This window comes from Acomys minous, assembly GCF_964271855.1.
Source record: "Acomys minous genome assembly, chromosome: 10".
NCBI lineage: Eukaryota > Metazoa > Chordata > Mammalia > Rodentia > Muridae > Acomys > Acomys minous.
The window spans coordinates 77,984,853-78,004,159 of record NC_140491.1 but is presented as its reverse complement, the minus strand read 5'-3'; the positions used below and the strand labels follow the sequence as shown (position 1 = coordinate 78,004,159).

Below are 19,307 nucleotides of genomic sequence, written 5' to 3'. Positions count from 1 at the left end.
GCCAAAAGACTATAAAAGGATTTATTATATTCCTTAAATGTTATATTTATAATTGTTATCATTTAATAATAATTTAGGTGTAGATTAAGGTATAATTGTTTTTTTTAAATTTTTTTATTAATTTATTCTTGTTACATCTCAATGGTTATCCCATCCCTTGTATCCTCCCATTCTTCCCTCCCTCCCATTTTCCCCTTATTCCCCTCCCCTATGACTGTTCCTGAGGGGGATTTCCTCCCCCTGTATATGCTCATAGGGTATCAAGTCTCTTCTTGGTATCCTGCTATCCTTACTCTGAGTTAGTTTTATTAAAATTTATTAAGGAATTCTTCCTATTAAGTTGAATGGGGATTTTTATTGAACTTCTACTCAGCTTAGGTGTTATACTTCTGGAGCCGTTCATTCAATATTATATCCCTTCAAATATCATAGTTTTATAATAGTTCTTGAAATCATATATTATACATTCTACTGCCTTTTCAATATTATTTAATTATTCTGCACCAAACATAGTTTTTATAACATCAGAATTATAGCTACATCTTCAAAAATTACAATAGAATAGTGATACATAGTGAATCAACCCTGTGTGAAATTAGGGAAAAGGGTTCACATAATAACTGAGGTTTCAAATCATTGAATATCATGCATCAATAGTTCAATGTTTTCAGCAATATTTTGTAATTTTCATTATGAGGACTATACATACACCTATAAATATATTTTATGTGTGAATGGATCATATCACTTTCCTATACTCATTCAGTTTTCCATCTTTCATAAATTCCTTTGGTTCCAAACACTGGACATAGTAAGGATTAATATTAGTTTTAATGTTAGACTGAGGTGTGTGTGTGTGTGTGTGTGTGTGTGTGTGTGTGTGTGTGTGTGTGTGTTATTTAACTATATTATTTTATCCTCTGTGTTTACCTAATGGAATCACCCAGGTATATGCAATAAATGCTGACTTTCCCTGTGTTCAATTGTGGTGACTGTGATTTCAGATTTCAGAGGGGGTTTGGACAAGACACATTTTTAGTTTCTTCATTGCCATAGTTAATTATTGCTAAACTTAAAGGACATAGAATCAGATACAACATAAGATACTGGGACTGTCTGGAAAGAATATCCCAGGTTGGCTTAATTTAGGTACAAAGCATCACCTAAACATGAGTGTCAAAGTCTGTGGATTTGGGTCCTGAGTTGTGTAAAGGAGGAGAAGGCAGGCTGAAGGCCAGTGTTCATCTCTTGCTTCTAGACAGATGCAATGTGCTTGGCTGCTGTGTGCTCCTAGCAGAATGCTTCCCCTTCCTTGATAGACTGGCTATGAACCCAAAGAATAGGTTCCTTTTCTTCCTTAAAGTGGATTGTGAAAGGTATCAACACAGCAGTGTGGAAAGTAACTAATATAGAAACCAGAGACAAGGAAGTTAGGGATATCACTGTGATAAACTTTCTGCTCGTAGCAATCTGGAACTTGTTTGAGGAATGAATATGGAAGGGTTTGCAGCTGTATTCTTGGGAATTCCTAGAACCCTGTAGGCAGAATGTAGTGTTCACTCTCTTTGGAGTTTTGAAGTCCAGAAAACTAAGGGAAATGGGAACACTGGAGGCTTGACTCAAGGTTTCAGAGAGCAAGCCGTTACTGGGAACTGGGATATATATGCCTTCAGAGTTAGGTTCTGGCAAAGAATCTGGCCTTACTCTTCATGTCCTGAACTGACTTAGACTAAATTCAAAAGTGATGTTAAGTGGAAGAACTTTCTAACCATCACAGCCTTCAAGGTATGTCATGACTATTGTGCATGCTGCTTATTGTCATTCATAGTGAAAGAGAACAGAACATTATGGAAATTGTGAAAATTAGGGGAAAAAAAGGAATGAGCTAATGTAAAATTACAGACCTGGTGGAGAAGAGAAAAAAAAACTGAAATTGTTAAAACAATTAGGATTCTTGGAGTTCTTTTTCTAAGGTCGAGTCCTCAGATAGTTTACCCTTGGAGTCTTTTTTGGTCAGGTCATGTTTGCTGATCCATGCAGGTAGGGACTACAGGCAACTAAGGAATTCAAATAACAGTGTTATTCAACTGATTACCCAATACCAAATGATCAGCTCTGAAAACATATACAAAGAAATATTATATTATTGGAGCTGGATAGAATATATATATATATATATATATATATATATGTGTGTGTGTGTGTGTGTGTGTGTGTGTGTGTGTGTGTGTGTGTGTGTGTGTGTGTGTCTAACAATAATTACAGAGAGGACATGGACTTAAACAATCACAAATTAAAAACTACATAGAAGGGCTTGGAGGGAGGAAAGGGATGGGAAAAATTGTGTGATTATCTTATAATTTTTATAATTATTTTTAAAGTTAAAAAGACAAATGGAAAACATTATCTTTTGATATCAAAAATAAAATGCATTAAATATGTCTGTCAGAGAGGGGATAATGAAAGGAAGGACTGAAGAAAGGAAGGAAGGAAGGAAGGAAGGAAGGAAGGAAGGAAAGAAGGAATTAGGGGAAAGGAGGGCTAGGGAAGGGGAGGGGAAGAGAGGGGAGGAGAGTGCTCCACTGTGAAAACTCACATGAGAAAAAAGAACAGGGTTTTGTCTCAGACGCTGCTCCTCAACAACCCACCAGAGCAATGTTTCCAGCCAGAAAAACAAAGGCTGATGAACCAGTGATAAGTGAACATGAAGGAATACTTGGCAGCAACATCAGCAAGGTACTGGCATTGGAGGCATGAAATGTGCAAAAGCAAAGTGGTCCTTGCAGCTGAAGCATGCTTTTTTTTTTATTGAAATTAGACAGTGTTCTGAAAGAAGACCATCCTGTGGAACTGCAAAGCTGTCATCTAAAATACAGTGAAGAATCCAAGATATTCGAAATGCTAGGACTTTAGCATGTCTGAGGTTGATTCCATCACCAGCTGCAGCGGCAACACATGCAGCTGCAGCTGACACTCTCCCTCTCAGAACAGGCTCTCCTTTCATCTGCTCTCTCCTTTCCAGTGCCACCATTCTCTTTTAGAATGTGATGCTTACTGTGTGCTGCTGTGTATCAGATCTTTGTAACTTGTTTTACTTGGTTTAATAAGGCTCACAGTAAAAATATTACATTGATTGCAAAAGGGATTTTGGATGTTGGATTTTTCAAAAAGTTTTCAGCTCTTTTTTTAAAATTTTCAACTCTTTTTTATTTTATTTTATTAATTTATTCATATTATATATCAATGGTTATCCCCTCCCTTGTATCCTCCCATTCCACCCTCCCTCCCATTTTCCCCTTACTCCCCTCCCCTATGACTGTGACTGAAGGGGACTTCCTCCTCCTGTATATGCTCATACGGTATCAAATTTTCAGCTCTTAAAGACTATGTTGACTTTTGAAGTTGGCCATGAGCCTATGGAGACAGGAGACAGGAGGGGGTTACAGCTTAAAACTGATGTATTCAGGAGTAGGCTTGTGATGGGTTCCTATTTGTTATCAACTCGAAAGATCTAGACTTACTTAGTATTTAAGCCTTTGGACCTGTATGTGTGTGATTTTCTAGAATGGCTTAATGGAAGTTCAAAAATTCACCCTAGTATGGGAGATGCCATTTCATGGTCTGAGATTCTGGGCTGCATACAAAGCAGAAGACAAATTGAACATCAGCATCCATTGATTTCTGCTTCCTTCCTGTATATGCTGTGACCAGATGTCTCATGCCCCTGGTACTGTATCTTACCTATCATGGACTCTGCCCTTATACGGTGTATCAAGTAAACCCTTCCATCACTACTTCAATTGCTTTTATAACATGTTTTATCATACCAATAAAAAATACATCTGGTATGCCTGGTTTATATATATATATATATATATATATATATATATATATATATATATATATACACACACACAGTATATATATATTACATACAGTCATGGAATAGTTTAATTGTTTCACATATATAAATATATATGTATATATGCATATGCACTATACTACATATAATCATGGGATATTTTAATTGTTTCACAAGGCTACATAGGCTGTACTTAGATAGTTTGCATATAATGTCATAGCTAAAATTTACATAATTTGGAAACTGGATCTACATGGTCCTACATAAATCAACTATCCTTTTCCTAATATTATTTCTGCATGCCTTTATTGACAATTCCACTAATGAGATTTTTACAATTAATTTCAAATATTAATTCCAATTCCATAATATAAATAGAAATTTAAAATGCTTTTGAGTAAACTCAAAATCACCAGTAGAATTAGGCTAGCCTTACCTTTTCATCAGCGAGATTTTCCATGTTGGCAGCTGCTGACATAATGCTAGGTCACACTTCTAATTTTCTGTCTGATTCTCATCTTTTTTTTTTTATAATTACATGCACTTTCAAAACATAACCTAAAGTAATTAAACAATTTATGTTAAGGGATAAATTAAATTAATGTTTATACATAAAGCCATACTCTAGAGGAGTTTTTTTAAATTGCTAAAATAAAATAATTACCCAAATTGTTCAGTACCCAGGTTCATTTTTAAGTCATTAATTAAATCCCAGTATTGCTAGCATATATTTCATCATTGGTTAATGTGTGTAAAATATAATATTAAAATTTTGCAGATTGTAAATCAGTCTTCAAATAACAAACTAGAGAAAACACAGTGTGAAACGTGGATCACAGCTCCTGCTACTGGCACAGGTTAGCAATTGAGTACTCCTAACCAGGCAGGCACGCAGGAATTATAGCACAAACACAGACAGTCCTTTTTGTCAGAAGAGAATCACATTTACGTTCTATCAGGAGAATTCTTCTGTAAACTGTTTCTGGAGCACTAGCTGAATATTAAGTCCTGTTTGCTACTGAGGTCCTTTGTAACATGAGAAGAATTACTTGAACTTTCTGATTGTTATGTTTCTCCTTTATTTAAATAAATGCAATAATCCTTCATTGGGAAATTAAGGGAATTGAGAGTGATTGTGTTTATTAAAATGCTTCAACAGGAGCTGGGCTGAGTTCAGAATAGATATGTACTATTTAATTTTCTAAATTGGGCCTAAATCACATTGCTTTTCATTAACAATTGGAGTTTAAAGTTTACACTGAGTTTTTGGAATAGAAAGTAAGGACCCTCACCAAATAACTACTGTCACTTTCAGGTCACTTATTTTAGTAGTCTGAATGCGTAAGCTTCCCTGCCAATCTAGGGGTGGCTATACAACTCAGCTCTTCATCGCTGTGACACAGTATCAGACATTAATAACCTAAAGAGGGGGAAAAAAAAAGACTCAGTATCCAGCCCCATTGTTCCTAGGCCCCTGAGTGATAATAACATGAAGGAAGAGGGTAAAGAGGTGAGCAAAGCTGCTGCTCCACCTTCTGCAGGCCACAGAGCCAGTCATGGAAAAGAGCTGAAAACAAAGCATACCCTCCAAATTGAGTAGCGTGGTGAACTACTCACTCAAAAAGAACCCAGTTCCTAACAACCTTTGGCTATGGGCATTGCTGATAATTTTGGCACACTCATAATCCAATCACCTGGCAAGAGTTCTGCCAGCTGGGGTCCACGCATTCAGTTTGAACCGTCCTAAGACGATTTCGTATCTTTAATTTAGCAGAGTTTGAGGAGTTGATGATCTACACGAATAAAAAATAAATATGTTCTAAACTGGGCTTTCAGTTTCAATTTTGTTACTGAATTTATAATATCTTGATCCTTAAGAACATAAGAAATCAGTGTGAATTATTGATCAAGGTCAATATTATCACCACATGGTTCATTAGCAATCTCTGATTTTATTCCAGTATGAGGGCAAAGCAAAGCAACACTACTGAGTCACAGACATCAGTAGAGCACAACGTCATGTGATTCTAGAGAGAGCAGGGACATTTTGAAGGCACTGGCTCATACTCTGTGTAGTTAGATCATGCATTAGTGGAGTGGAGACTCTCACATTTAAGTTTATGTTTCTATTACTTACTATTCTCATATGAATTTGAACTGTACTTATATATAATACTAACTCAGGGTTAAACATATGCTTTGTTAGAGCAGTTGCCATGACATTCACTGGTCTCAAAATTTCACTGTAGTTCTATGTTGACATAGTATCTGTTGGATATATGGATGTACAGTAAAATCCTATCTAATATTTCCTTAGCCTTCAGGGAGCTGTTTGAGTGTTCTTGAAGGAAGGCATCTTGTCAACATTCTAACTTTGTACACATACCAGAAGGCACTCATGCAGGTTGAACATCCTGAACTTGAAAGTCTATATTCTGAAATGGTTCAATGATTATAAGATTAGGAGCATGCGTTTGATGCCATGAGAAGAAAATTTCATACCTGACTTCATGCAGCAGAATCTGGTCCCAGAGTGGGAGGATTGAAAAAGTTGCATAAAGCTTGTTGTGCATATAATACATGATATCTCTATTTATATATAACATATTATCTTTCATATGCACACACATATATTTACATTGTGTGAGAAATAAATTAAGCTTATGTTTATCTATGGGTGTATCCAAAAGTACCTAATTATGTTTATATAGGAGTAAAAATATGAAATCTGTCAGAAACATAAAATGCTTCTCATTCTAAGCAGGTTGGATAGAGCACATCCAACCTACATAATCTATAACTTTATGAGTGTGCCATAGCCAGAGTTGACCAATAACATGCAGAGACACAGTAGCAGCTATGGATACACTGATGAGCATGTGTCTGTAAATGGACCATGTATGTGGATAAGCTCTGTATCATTATAAGATTGTGTGAAGCAGGACAGGATAAGCCCTCAGTTTTAGTAATAATTTATTTTTATTACATAACATGGAAGCAGAGTGGGTGTCAGAAAGAGAACTGTAGTTTGGGGCAGTTTTGACATTATTTTTTTTCTGACAGACTGGTATAAACATCGCTTGTTGCTTTAATTGATTTCTAATTATCCAGTTGCATGATGGAGCAAGTGCAAAAGGTCAAGTGGTCTCAGCACTCCAGCTTGTTTCCTCCTTGTAATGCTCCTCAGTCGGTAACTGAATTAACGTTGATGAGATGTGATATCCCGCGCATCGACATAGCAGTTAGAATAGTGTACGGATGTCTTAATTGAAGCCAACCACACAAACTTGGGTTCTTTCATTACAGATAAGAAGACGTGTGGACCTCATGAATTCCAGTGTAAGAACAACAACTGTATTCCGGATCACTGGCGCTGTGATAGCCAAAATGACTGCAGTGATAACTCCGACGAAGAGAATTGCAGTAAGTGAATCTTGCCTAATGACCTTGCCAGCCTGTCAGCCCTTCCAATAAGCAGGATGGCGATTTTTATTCCAGTTAAGGTAAAAATTTGAACCCCTCTGTCCTGAAGCTCCCATTTTTATACATATATTCACATTTGGACAGAATACTCCGAATAAATTGACCTGACTCTTGAAGGATAAAGTGATTGGAATGCTTACCATGGGAGCTATTTTCTTTCAGCTCTCAAAATTGGTAGGAAAGCATCATGAGCTTTAATGCTGCACATTAGTATTCAGGGAAGGAGGCCCTTGATGCGAGTTCGTACAATGAGCTGACTGATGTGCAGACAGCACAGCACACATCACGTGTAACGAATGCTGTTCCTTCCAGTTCCACTTCAGTCCTTTTACACTACAGACTCACCCAGGAGCATCTTTCAGTGAGTTAACCATTTATCCTCTCTGGAGTAGTGAACACCACCTGCATTCAGGATTCTTTTCTCAGAAAATAGAATAACACCAGTGACAGCTGCTTGCTGAACTTTTATGCAATAAATTTAACACCATTAATTATCCAGTAATTATATTTTCTAACAGAGGCAGAGTGCCTGTGCTTGAGCATTGGTTTCTCAGCAGAATCCTTAGCAGTGCTTTTACATATAAGCAAAAGTTAGTATCAGCACAGTTAAAATAGAAAAGACAAAGTACATTTGTTAAATATTCATATTTTGGTTTTTTTCTAAAAGGACCTTAAGCAGAAGGATAACAATACTATCCTCTCTTCGTTTCATTGGACTAATAATATCCATCCCCGTGAGGAAATGCCATAGTCTACATAGCAATACATTATATGAAGGCATGTAGTTGGCGGAGTGAAAACCTGTTTGAGCTACTTGGATATGTAGCCTGCAAAACATGCACTAATACTTTGAATAGCTTTTGGAGGAGTGAGACCTGTTCCTGACAATCAAATCATTTGGAATATCTGGATGTGAAAGTGCCTGTAGTTATGACTTTATATTCCTAATCCCACTACAGCAGGGTTTACAAATGTAAAGAGTATTGCATTGACTTATTAGGGATTTAGACCCATTTAATCAACAATTAAAGTCACTTTTATGCAATGGGATCTAAGGTAGATCCAATGACTAAAAGAAAAATTAGATGGGCTTATGATGATACTAATAAAGGAAAATTATATTTACAGTACAAGACTATACATACTTATTGCATCAGACATTTCTTAGATTTGTTTGAGATGCTTATCAGTCTTAATACTTCAGGTAGAGACCTTGAGCAAACCCTCTGTTTTGGAGGATGCTGAGGGCAACAGGGCAGGTGAAGTTGCTCTCTTCTCTCTTTCCTGTTTGTAACTAGATATTGAACCAAGGGAGTTACACATTCTAGGCCAACTCTCTATCTAGTACATTTTACATTTATTTTGAGGTAGGATTTCTTTAATAAACTCACTGTGTTTTGATTTGTGATCTTCCTGCCCCACTATCCAGAGTGCCTGAGATTATAATCTTAGACCACCAACCCAGCTAAGGTTGTTTCTTTGCTATTTTTAAAGGAAAGGAAGTGCTTCTGTGTGATTCTGAGTCAGCTGGGGTTCCCCAAATGGCTGAACTTTACTGTTTAGACATTTAAAAGGCAGCTTGTGGCAAAGAAAGGTAACAGGAATAGTCACTGAAAAATATCCATTAAGAAAAAGAAAAGGGGCAGGGAGGTGGTGCTGCATACTTTTAATCCCAGAATTTGGGAGGCAGAGGCTGGAGGACCTTTCATTGAAGGCCAAGTCCAGCCTGGTTTACAAAGCTAGTTTCAGGACAGCCAAGACTACACAAAGAAATCCTGTTTTGAAGAGAGAGAGAGAGAGAGAGAGAGAGAGAGAGAGAGAGAGAGAGAGAGAGAGAGAGAGAGAGAGAGAGAGAATGGAAGAAAACTTGAGGGAAATGTCCATTTAAAATTATGTGTGTTCTCCTCCTAGCTTTATATTTATTATGAGAAACAAATGAAACATTTAAGCAGTACAAACCCCAGCAGTTCTACATGAGCAAAAAGTTATCAATGAAGAGTCATTGCAAAGAGATTACACATATAGAAACTAAACTTCGGCAAAAGTTATGGTAGTAAGAGGCCGCCAAGATATTTCCAATTTCCAATATTAAAACTAGTGTGATATCTATTTAAATACACAGATTTGTTCATTCACATGTATGCTATATATTAAGTTTATAATTCTTAATTTTATGTGTATATATGAAGGGATATATATATATTCAGTATATGTTATTATAATTTTTAAAATATCATATTTTTCAAAATTATTGACCACTAATGTTCACTTTGATACATATTCATCACTTCCACTTTAATTAAGAAGCAAAACATACCAGAAATATTAAATCAATTTTACTTTTAAGAAATAGCACCCACAAACTAATACATTCTCTTTTGTATTGCTTTACATTTATGGAAAACACCTACCTCTTTTTTACATTGTTTTGCTTATGTATCTGATTTAGTGTATCTTATTTTAAATTATGTTACGAAAGCTCCAGTTGTATGCCTAAAGAAAATTTAACTGGTAGTAGAGCCATTTTTCTACCTGAGTTTGAAATAAAATATGCTTTTTGCATTCTTTTTTTTCCTTTTTTTTTTAATCAATTTATTCTCATTACATCTCAATGGTTATCCCATCCCTTGTATCCTCCCATTCTTCCTGCCCTCCCATTTTCCCCTTATTCCCCTCCCCTATGACTGTTCCTGAGGGAGATTACCTCCCCCTGTATATGCTCATAGGATATCAAGTCTCTTCTTGGTAACCTGCTGTCCTTCCTCTGAGTGCAGGAGGCTTAGTCATTCATTGATTTTCACCTGCTCATCATTTCCTTTGCTAAGTGTTCAACGGTCACTGGATCAGCAATGGTCTCTGTCTAACATAAAAGAGATGTGACTTCCATTGGAACTATCTTGAAATATGAACCATAGTCCTAAAAGTGCCTAATAAGCCTCATTATTTTCTTACTTTATCGATAAAAATGTGATATTTGAAGCCAGGTATGGTGGCACATGCTTTTAATCCCAGCACTCAGAAAGGCAGAGGCAGGCGAATCCCTATGAGTTCAAGGCCAGTCTGACCTACAAAGCGAGTCCAGGACTGCAAAGAGAAACCCTGTTTCACAAAGAAACACCAAAATGTGTGATATATGCTATGGAAGTTTGCTATATGGTCAATTTAGATAACATAATTTTTTTATATTTTTAATTAAGATGTAGCTAATTATCTTTTTAATGCCATTTAATTTGATCACATAAATAAGTTTTTATTATATATATATATATATATATATATATATATATATATATATATATACAAGACACCTCATGTTTACTTGAATTTCTGGGTTTTCCACATTGAATCAATATCAAATCATCTTATAGAAAGAATATTCTTTACACTAGCTGTTGCATACAGTCCTCAGTTTTTGACACCCACATTAATATAACTTTTGCTGAACAGAAGGTAACTGATGCTGAGTGAAGATTACGGAGACTGCATGTCTGTGCTACCCTGCAATGTCTGTGGTTTGCAATATTACTTCCCTTCTTCAACTTCAGTGTCTTGAGTGCATGTAGGATAGTTCTGAAAGCACTTTTCAGTGCTGAGGCTGTGTTTTTGCATTCCATAGTGTAGACAAAACTTCCTATCCTATGGGGTGACCCCATTGTTTATTTCTACTTTGAAATCCAGGAATCATCGGTGACAGGGGAAGCAGGCGCTGCTGAAACAGCTAGGCAGATCAATGGAAAACATGGGAGCTTGTTCATGTGCTGAATTTCCCGCCCACTCAGGGGTAGATCAGAACAGTGTTTTAGCAATCTTCCTGTGGGAAAGGCTGCACTTAGATGAGTTAGCTACTAGCAACTTCAGCTGCTGGAGTTCTAATATGCATGAACAGTGCTATCTGGCCAACAATCTGAGACCTGTTCTTCCACTTTATTTGAAAAACTTAAACCTTTAATACATGACTGATAATTTAAAATCGACTGATTTCCATTTAGTTAAAAGAGTTTCAAGTTCAACTAACTAAAAACAAGTAAATGTTTTTGCTACATAAATTAGAGTTAAAAATGCATTATATACCCCATTCCTCAATGGTACCTGTGTGCACATGGAAACATCGTTGCTGCTGTTCAGAGGTATATGTGCTGGTAAATTTTAGGGCATGGCAATAAATTACTCAGAATTAACACTTCCAACTAAAGACATTTTCATGAAAAATGGCAGTCTCACTCCTTACTTCCTGGAGCAGCAAATCTAGTGACTTAGGATAAACATTTATGAAATAAGTTTACTATGCAGCTATTAATTAAATGTTACCAAGAGGATATGTAACTTACTTAGATCCTTACGTCAGCAACTTCTAACTCTCCATACAGCAAAATATGTCAAAGCCTGTGAAGCCATTTAACACACAGCAAATATATTTGCCTTTGAATAGAATAAACACAAGCTATAGCAGCACAAGAAAAACTGTTCACTCTTAGGCACACCTATATTTATTTTTCTAAGAAAAAGTGATTTCATTATTAACCCTCATTTTTTACATAAATTACAGGGATTTCACAATCATTTCTTTTTTTCTAAGAGTAAAACTCCTTGTGTTTACAAACTCAGTAAAATACTATAGCTTTGAATATGTTGCTGATGAGAGTAAATAAATAGATGGGCCAAAACAAAACAAAGTCATCTTCCTATCCCCTGCAAGCACTTCTGCAATCTGTAGAAAATAATATTTACTGTACTGGTGACAAGCATGGTTGTGGATAGTACTGATTCCAGTGTACACTAGCTACTTTGAATAGTCACTCATTTAGTGTAAAGTTCCTATTCTTTCTGTGCCTCAGTTTGCTCATTTAGAGAGTACCAATGTATGTGCCTTATAGCATTGTATTGAGGTTTGAGCAGTAAGTTAGTTCAAGTACTCAGCCATACATTTTCCTAATGTTTAATGGCAATTAGATCATTAGCACCTGGCAGTTACGGTTATTATTAGTATCAATAAATTTATTTTAAAATTAGGGATATATATATATTATATATAATATATATAATATAATATATATTATAAAGACAAGAAGCTATTACTTAATGGCCACTAAACAAAGAAAAAAGGCACAGAGAGACCTCCTAGAGTCAACCCATTTAGTAGGGTTTCTGTGATTTTTGTTATTTGGTTTGATGTCTGGGATTTAGTTTTGTTTTTTGTTTGTGTGGGTTTTTTTTCATTGTTTTCAATTTTGTTTGAGAAAAACTTTTGCTACTTAGCCAAGCCACCCTGGAATTTGTATTACACTCCAGATTGGGCTTAAACTTGGGGTTGTAGGTCTCGTTATTAAGCACAACCAGTTACTTGTTGCCATTCTTCCGAAAAACATTTTACTTTATTTATAGACAAAATGTAATATGCTATGACAAGGTCAATTCTAAAGCAGAACAAAATGTCCTCTGATACATATTACATTCTCATATTTCTTCAAAGTTCCCATTTACAAAACTGTGGATGTCATGACACCAGCCAAACACAGCTAATGCTCAGAGGCTGAATAGCTCATAGACAGAGATGTCTAACAGAAGGCTGACCTGTTGAACAGCTCAAGTAGAGTGATTTCTAATAGAAGGTAGCTTTGTTCCTAGACATTACAGAGAAAGCATCAGTTTCCATATGAGTGTTCCTCTGGACTGATGTCTATTATCTGTTCCTCCTACACATGGGCCAAGGTAATACTGCATAAGCCTCATCCGCTAAGACAATGAGTGGAAATATGCTTAGAGAATATTTATGTAATACCTAAAAGTAGAACTAAATAACCAAACAATAAGTTAAAATTAATAAATAAACTATTTCTAAGAAGACAATGAGTAGGGAAGAGAACGGCAGATTCTCCACGTCCAAGATGCCAGTCTGGAGAAGGGTGATGAACAACTGTCACACTTGATAACTTACCAGAGTCACATTCTGAAATCTGACCTCAACATGGGACAAAACGCATTACCTATAAGTCTGAAGTCAAGCAGCTAAGGTATGCAATTTGATGTCATTTCTATAATGAAAATGTCCAACTAAAATTAAATCAATAGTGATAAATTTTTCAAAGTTAATAGGTATAGCATATAGGGCTAAAGAAACAATTACACGAATAAATAAGCTTTTTGTTTTTCAAAGAAAGCCTATCCATCTATTCTTTTTTAAAAAGATGTATTTATTATGTATACAGTGCTCTGCCTGCATGTACACCTGCAGGACAGAAGAGGGCTTCAGACTGGATTGTAGATGGTTGTGAGCCACCATGTGGTTGCTGGGAATTGAACTCAGGACCTCTGGAAGAGCAGTTAGTCCTCTTTACCTCTGAGCCGTCTCTCCAGCCCCATCTATTCTGAATGCTATGTTTGTCTGCCCTTCTTGTTCTATGAACTCTAGATTCACTTATGACAAAATCAGGCAAATAAAACCCCAAGCATACATAATTAAAACTCACTATCAATACTTAGTTTTCCTATCATGTTATTAAACACAGTACTAGATACAGAGTCGCAGGAAATGTTTATTAAATACATTAAATGGCTTAGAACTCAAACTAGAAAAAAAATGACAAAGTCACAGTAAATTAGCATGTAAGTTTTCTACATGTGATTGTACTTTTCAACTATGTTTCATTAAACAATAACTGATCTTTTACAGTTTTCAATTCCTAATGGTGATTTCTACTAATAACTTTAAAATTACATTTGAAAATTCATATGGTATGTTCTATGGATTCTTCATGGGCTTTCCCCCTAAATAATCTCACCACTTCTGCTTGCTTAGTCTCTTTTATTTTCCCATTACCTCCTTGCACTGACCAGAGTGAAGCTGATGAACACCCTTACCCCTTGTTTCTTGCAGAGCCACAGACTTGTACACTTAAAGACTTTCTCTGCAGCAATGGGGACTGTGTTTCATCAAGGTTCTGGTGTGATGGAGAGTTTGACTGTGCTGATGGCTCTGATGAGGTAGGGATCCCTGTGAACAGAAAAGGTAAATCAGGTTTCATGTGAGGTTATCCTCATTCAATATGTGAAACATGACCAATGACAGCTCCGGAGGGCACCTGGTCTTCGTGCTCTGGGTAAGTTTTTAATGTCTGTGTTATGCTGTACAGACCTCACAGAATAACTGTGCTACTACTGACAACTAATTTTATAGTCTGTTTTACCTCCACAGTTAAATATCTGATCAGGAAATAGGATGGTTGGAAAACCTCTTCTATGGTGCTGGTGTCTTTTCCACCTGCGGATTTGTTTATAATTTTGCTGAAGTATTTACAACTCTTGCTAATACTTTATGCACTTAAAAGTCTTTCTTCAGTGCCTGCAGTCTTACAATCTTCACTGTGGCTCATCGATTTTCATAAAACCGTGGGTTAAACTTTCCTTAGATGACGCATCACAATCTTGATTATAGGGCTATATTTTGGGTGAAAGTAAGAAATAAGTTCTATGGACAACTCTGTAAACTTCTATGGACAAACTCTGTAAAATTGTGCTTAGTCTAGCCTGCTATGTATCACATGACTCCATGAATTTTAAGACTAATCATACAAGGGTTTTTTTTTCTTATATCACCCAAGGTAAGTGCAGGAATGATCACTTTAAAGAATCTTCTTACTTTAATTATGTGGGAGGATATAGGTAATTTAAATGAGCCCCCCCCCAAAAAAATGAGTTTTTCAGTTTTTGAGAGGAGTCATTGCTCTTTTACTCATATAGTACTGATTTAGATATTTGTTGGCTCCTCAGCAAATACATGCATTTGCCATGTATAGAAATCGTTGCATCAAATTTAGATTGTAGAGGGTCCTCCCTCTGCAGCTTCAGAGGGTGCTGCATCAAGCCTAACTTGCCTAGACATCATCTGATTTTATGACTGAGGGAGAGGGACAACATACCTCTACTGTTTGTGTAGTAGTGTGTACAATGTAGCGTTTTCCCAGTGTACCACTATTCTTTTTTTTTATTTATTTATTTTTATTTATTTATTTTTTTATTGTTACTTTTTTTTCCTCCTTTATTAATTTATTCTTGTTACATCTCAATGGTTATCCCATCCCTTGTATCCTCCCATTCTTCCCTCCCTCCCATTTTCCCCTTATTCCCCTCCCCTATGACTGTTCCTGAGGGGGATTACCTCCCCCTCTATATGATCATAGGGTATCAAGTCTCTTCGTGGTAACCTGCTGTCCTTCCTCTGATTGCCACCAGGTCTCCCTGTCCAGGGGACATGGTCAAAGGTGAGGCACCAGAGTATGTGAGAAAGTAATATCCCACTCTCCACTCTACTGTGGAGAGTGTTCTGTCCATTGGCTAGATCTGGGTAGGGGCTTAAGGTTTACCGCCTGTATTGTCCTTGGCTGGTGCCTTCGTTTGAGCGGGACCCCTGTGCCCAAATCTGCCTATCATAATGTTCTACTTGTAGGCTTCTAGGACCCTCTGGATCCTTCTACTTTGCCTTTCTCCCACTTACAAGAATAGAAACCATTTTGGAAAATTCATCCAGCTCGGAACACAAGAGTTGGCCAAGAGTGTGTGTGACTTCTCACTTCAAGGCCTGTAAACCTGAACCTCTGAGTTGTAAAGGGATATTAGGAGAAGCTGGAAAATATTCATTTTGCTCAAGTGTTATTCATAAACAAAACCTAAATGTTTAAACAAGATTCTACAAGGTGACTATATGGTTTACACTGATTCATCACATACTTATTTACAACCCATCATATAAAATGGTTTAAATATTCCCAAGTTAGGGAATATATTTCATGTAAACTTATGCACGATATGTCAATGTTGCCATTTTTAATCTTGTTTTCCTGACATGCTTCTGAAACTTTAAACATATGGCTTGAGCCTTATGACTTCCTGTTGCCTGTTGTTATTAGATGTTCAAAATATATAAGAAGAATCTAAAATCTAATTTTAGTGTAAATCTTTCCGAAATTTTATTCACTTCAAAGTAAATATATTTATTAACAGCATTCATCTCATTCACTGAGTTTTTTGGACACAGTACTTTCCTGGCTGAATGTATTTCTATTTACTAAGTGTCTTCAGGGAAATACTCTAAAGAAATATTTCTTTAATATAGTCGTCATTTACAGACAGTGCAATCCACAGTAAAGTCTATTTTTTCTTTAAAGTCTACACTAGCATTTTGCTTGATAAAATACAGTGAAGCAACCGATAAAAAAGAGAACTTAGAAGAAATTTAGAAAGGATAGTTGCGTATAAGATTATATTACTAGTAAGTAGAAAAGTTGGGAGAATTGTAATTTTTCTCCATTAATGTATACTCCTTGTTATGTTGTTAATAATATCTTCTCAAAACAATATGAACTAAAGGTTAAACTTTAGATTCTCTTAATCGGATGCCAAGTGTATCTCTCTGTTGGCTACATAAAGAATTATCTTTGAATTTTTAATTTTTATTTTATTTGTTTTTTCTTTTCTTTTCTTTCTATTTTTTTGTACATGGAAGGATAGAAAACACATGCCATAATATGGATGTGGTCCGAAGACAACTAGGGAGAATTGGTTCTGTGCTTCCTCCATGTGGGCTCTGGGTATTGAACTTAGGTTGTCTGATACTAAACATGGCTACATAAAATAAAATAAAATAAAAAATCAGTATGAGATCCTGCTTAATATTTCTCTTTTTCTCTAAACCATCTACCTCTAAAAACAGTAGGAAACCAAGAGAGATGCAGGCTCACTCAACTGTTCATAGTGGTTTATAAATATCACTTTTCACTTATTAGAAGCGGGGCTACTACAAGGGACATGTAATTCTAGGTCTGAGAAAAGAACCTCACACCATGAAGTGTTAATAACACCATAGGATGAGATCACACAGGACTACAGGGTCGGTGACCATGGGTCATAGAGACAAGCTTGAAAGGGCCTTGACTGACAAAGGGAACTAGTACAGTATCTGGAAAAAAAAGTGCTACAATGGACTAAAACACAATAGGTGTAAAATCCATGAGTTCATAATATCACTTAAAATAAGATCTCAAAAGTCACTTTAAGGTTTGTTAAAATATTAATATTATTAAGAAAATGTAAGTTGAAACTAAAGAGATGTCTCCTTGGTAAATAGCACTTGGTTACAACTTCTTATAACTAGAGTCACAAGAAATTCTAGCTCTTTCTTCTGGTCTTCGTTGAAACTGCATGCACATGATGCTTCCACATACATGAAGGCAAAATATTCATAGATATTAAATGAAAATAAATAAATTTTTGAAAAGTTGCAAGAAAAGGAGTTAGTAGAGGAAGATTAATATATTGAATATATTTATAAAATCTACAAAGAATAAATATTACAGAAATTCAGAATGTAGGGCTTTTTAAAAGGACAAAAACCATTCTAAGCAATTAATAATATTTCTGAAAAAGAAAGAATGGGAAACAGTTTTAAATATCAGTGTAGTTGTACCTAATTCATTCTATAGACCTACATTGAATCTTCATTTTGCCAAATAATATATTTAATTAAATAAAGATATTTTATATGGTTTAAACATACAGAAATTTTATTTATTATATGGTACTGTTAAACTTTCAGTGCCATTGTTGTGTTAAAATACGCAGGAAAATATATATATTTAAAGGGCAGAAGAAACATGAATTGTGAAATGTTGATGATCATAGTATGCACATGACAGTAACCTGTGGTCGATTAAATTATGCTATTAATTATTTAAAATAATAAACAGCAAGTCCTCATAAATTTACACACACACAATACCACACAATAATTCATTTCAGCTTAACATTTTATGTTAGAAAACACCTAGAAGACCCACTTTCTCTATTGTTGTCAAAATGCTAGAACCATTGGTCCAACTTTTTATTAATTTATTTTAGTTAAATGATGCTAATATAACTATTCACTAAGTCTAGGAATGTTTTTCAAATAGTTATTGTAATCATGGAATGGATTTAAATTCTTGGTTCATAAATATGCATGACTTTTCTGTATGTGGTGCTTAATTATATGTCATAACCAGAAAAAGACATGACCAAAAAAAGCTTTAAGCCTATATATGTTATGAGCATAGATACAAAAGTCGTTACCATAATACTTACAAGCTAAATCCAATAGCCTGTTACAGAAATTATTCACCATAGTCAAGAGGTGTTCATTCTAGGGTTGCAAGAGTTATTTTATATCTGCGGATTGATAACAATAATTAAAGGTGACCACAAAATAACCAAAAAAATGATACATTTTATAAGAACAGGAGAGAATTTTAATGAAATCCAACATTATTTTTCAATACTGAAGAAACTAAGTATACTATATAGGTCAAAAATAAGGGCCTCTGCAATTAGATAGTGACAACCAGAAAGTGTTTTCTGAGATCTAGGGTTAGCTGAGGAGGTTCACTTTCACTCAGTACATTCTGGAAGTCTCTTTTTGATGAGGGTAAGTTGGGTCTTCCTGTGCTTGTTAGGTATCCCCAACTAGCCTGGTACTCACTCTGTAGCCACCATGAGCTGTTACTCATGGCAGTCCTTTTGCTTCAGCCTGACTTCTTTCTTTCACAAGCAGTGAAAGAAAGACTCTTTCTCTAATGCTATAAATATTTACATCACTAGGCATCACTGCCTTCATGTGCCTTGTATTTTACACTCTCCTGACACAGAGACAGATCCGATTCTAGTAAAACTTTCTCTGAGATGCATTTTATAAAAGATCCAAGATGCAAAATAAGTTTAATTTTAGATACATTGGGATAGAATTCAAATTTAATTCTTCACACACTGTGTATATATATGTGTGTGTGTGTGTGTGTGTATATATATATATATATATATATATATATATATATATATATATATATACAGTGTGTGAAGAATTCTGCTCTGATATGCGATATTGTAGCCTTACAACTCAATTATAATACAAGGTTTACTTTCAATACTTTGAAAGTGT

General features: G+C 35.5%; 1 protein-coding gene across 5 annotated transcripts in view; it reads left to right on the top strand.

Moving 5' to 3' along the window:
• LRP1B (LDL receptor related protein 1B) overlaps window positions 1-19,307 on the top strand; it is a 1,938,012-nt gene that overhangs the window by 1,773,701 nt on the left and 145,004 nt on the right. For all 5 annotated transcript variants that reach the window (XM_084800259.1, XM_084800256.1, XM_084800258.1 and 2 more), the window contains 2 exons: window positions 7,169-7,285; window positions 14,220-14,326. In XM_084800259.1, the coding sequence (XP_084656385.1) occupies window positions 7,169-7,285; window positions 14,220-14,326 (224 nt within the window). The remainder of the gene's footprint in view (window positions 1-7,168; window positions 7,286-14,219; window positions 14,327-19,307) is intronic.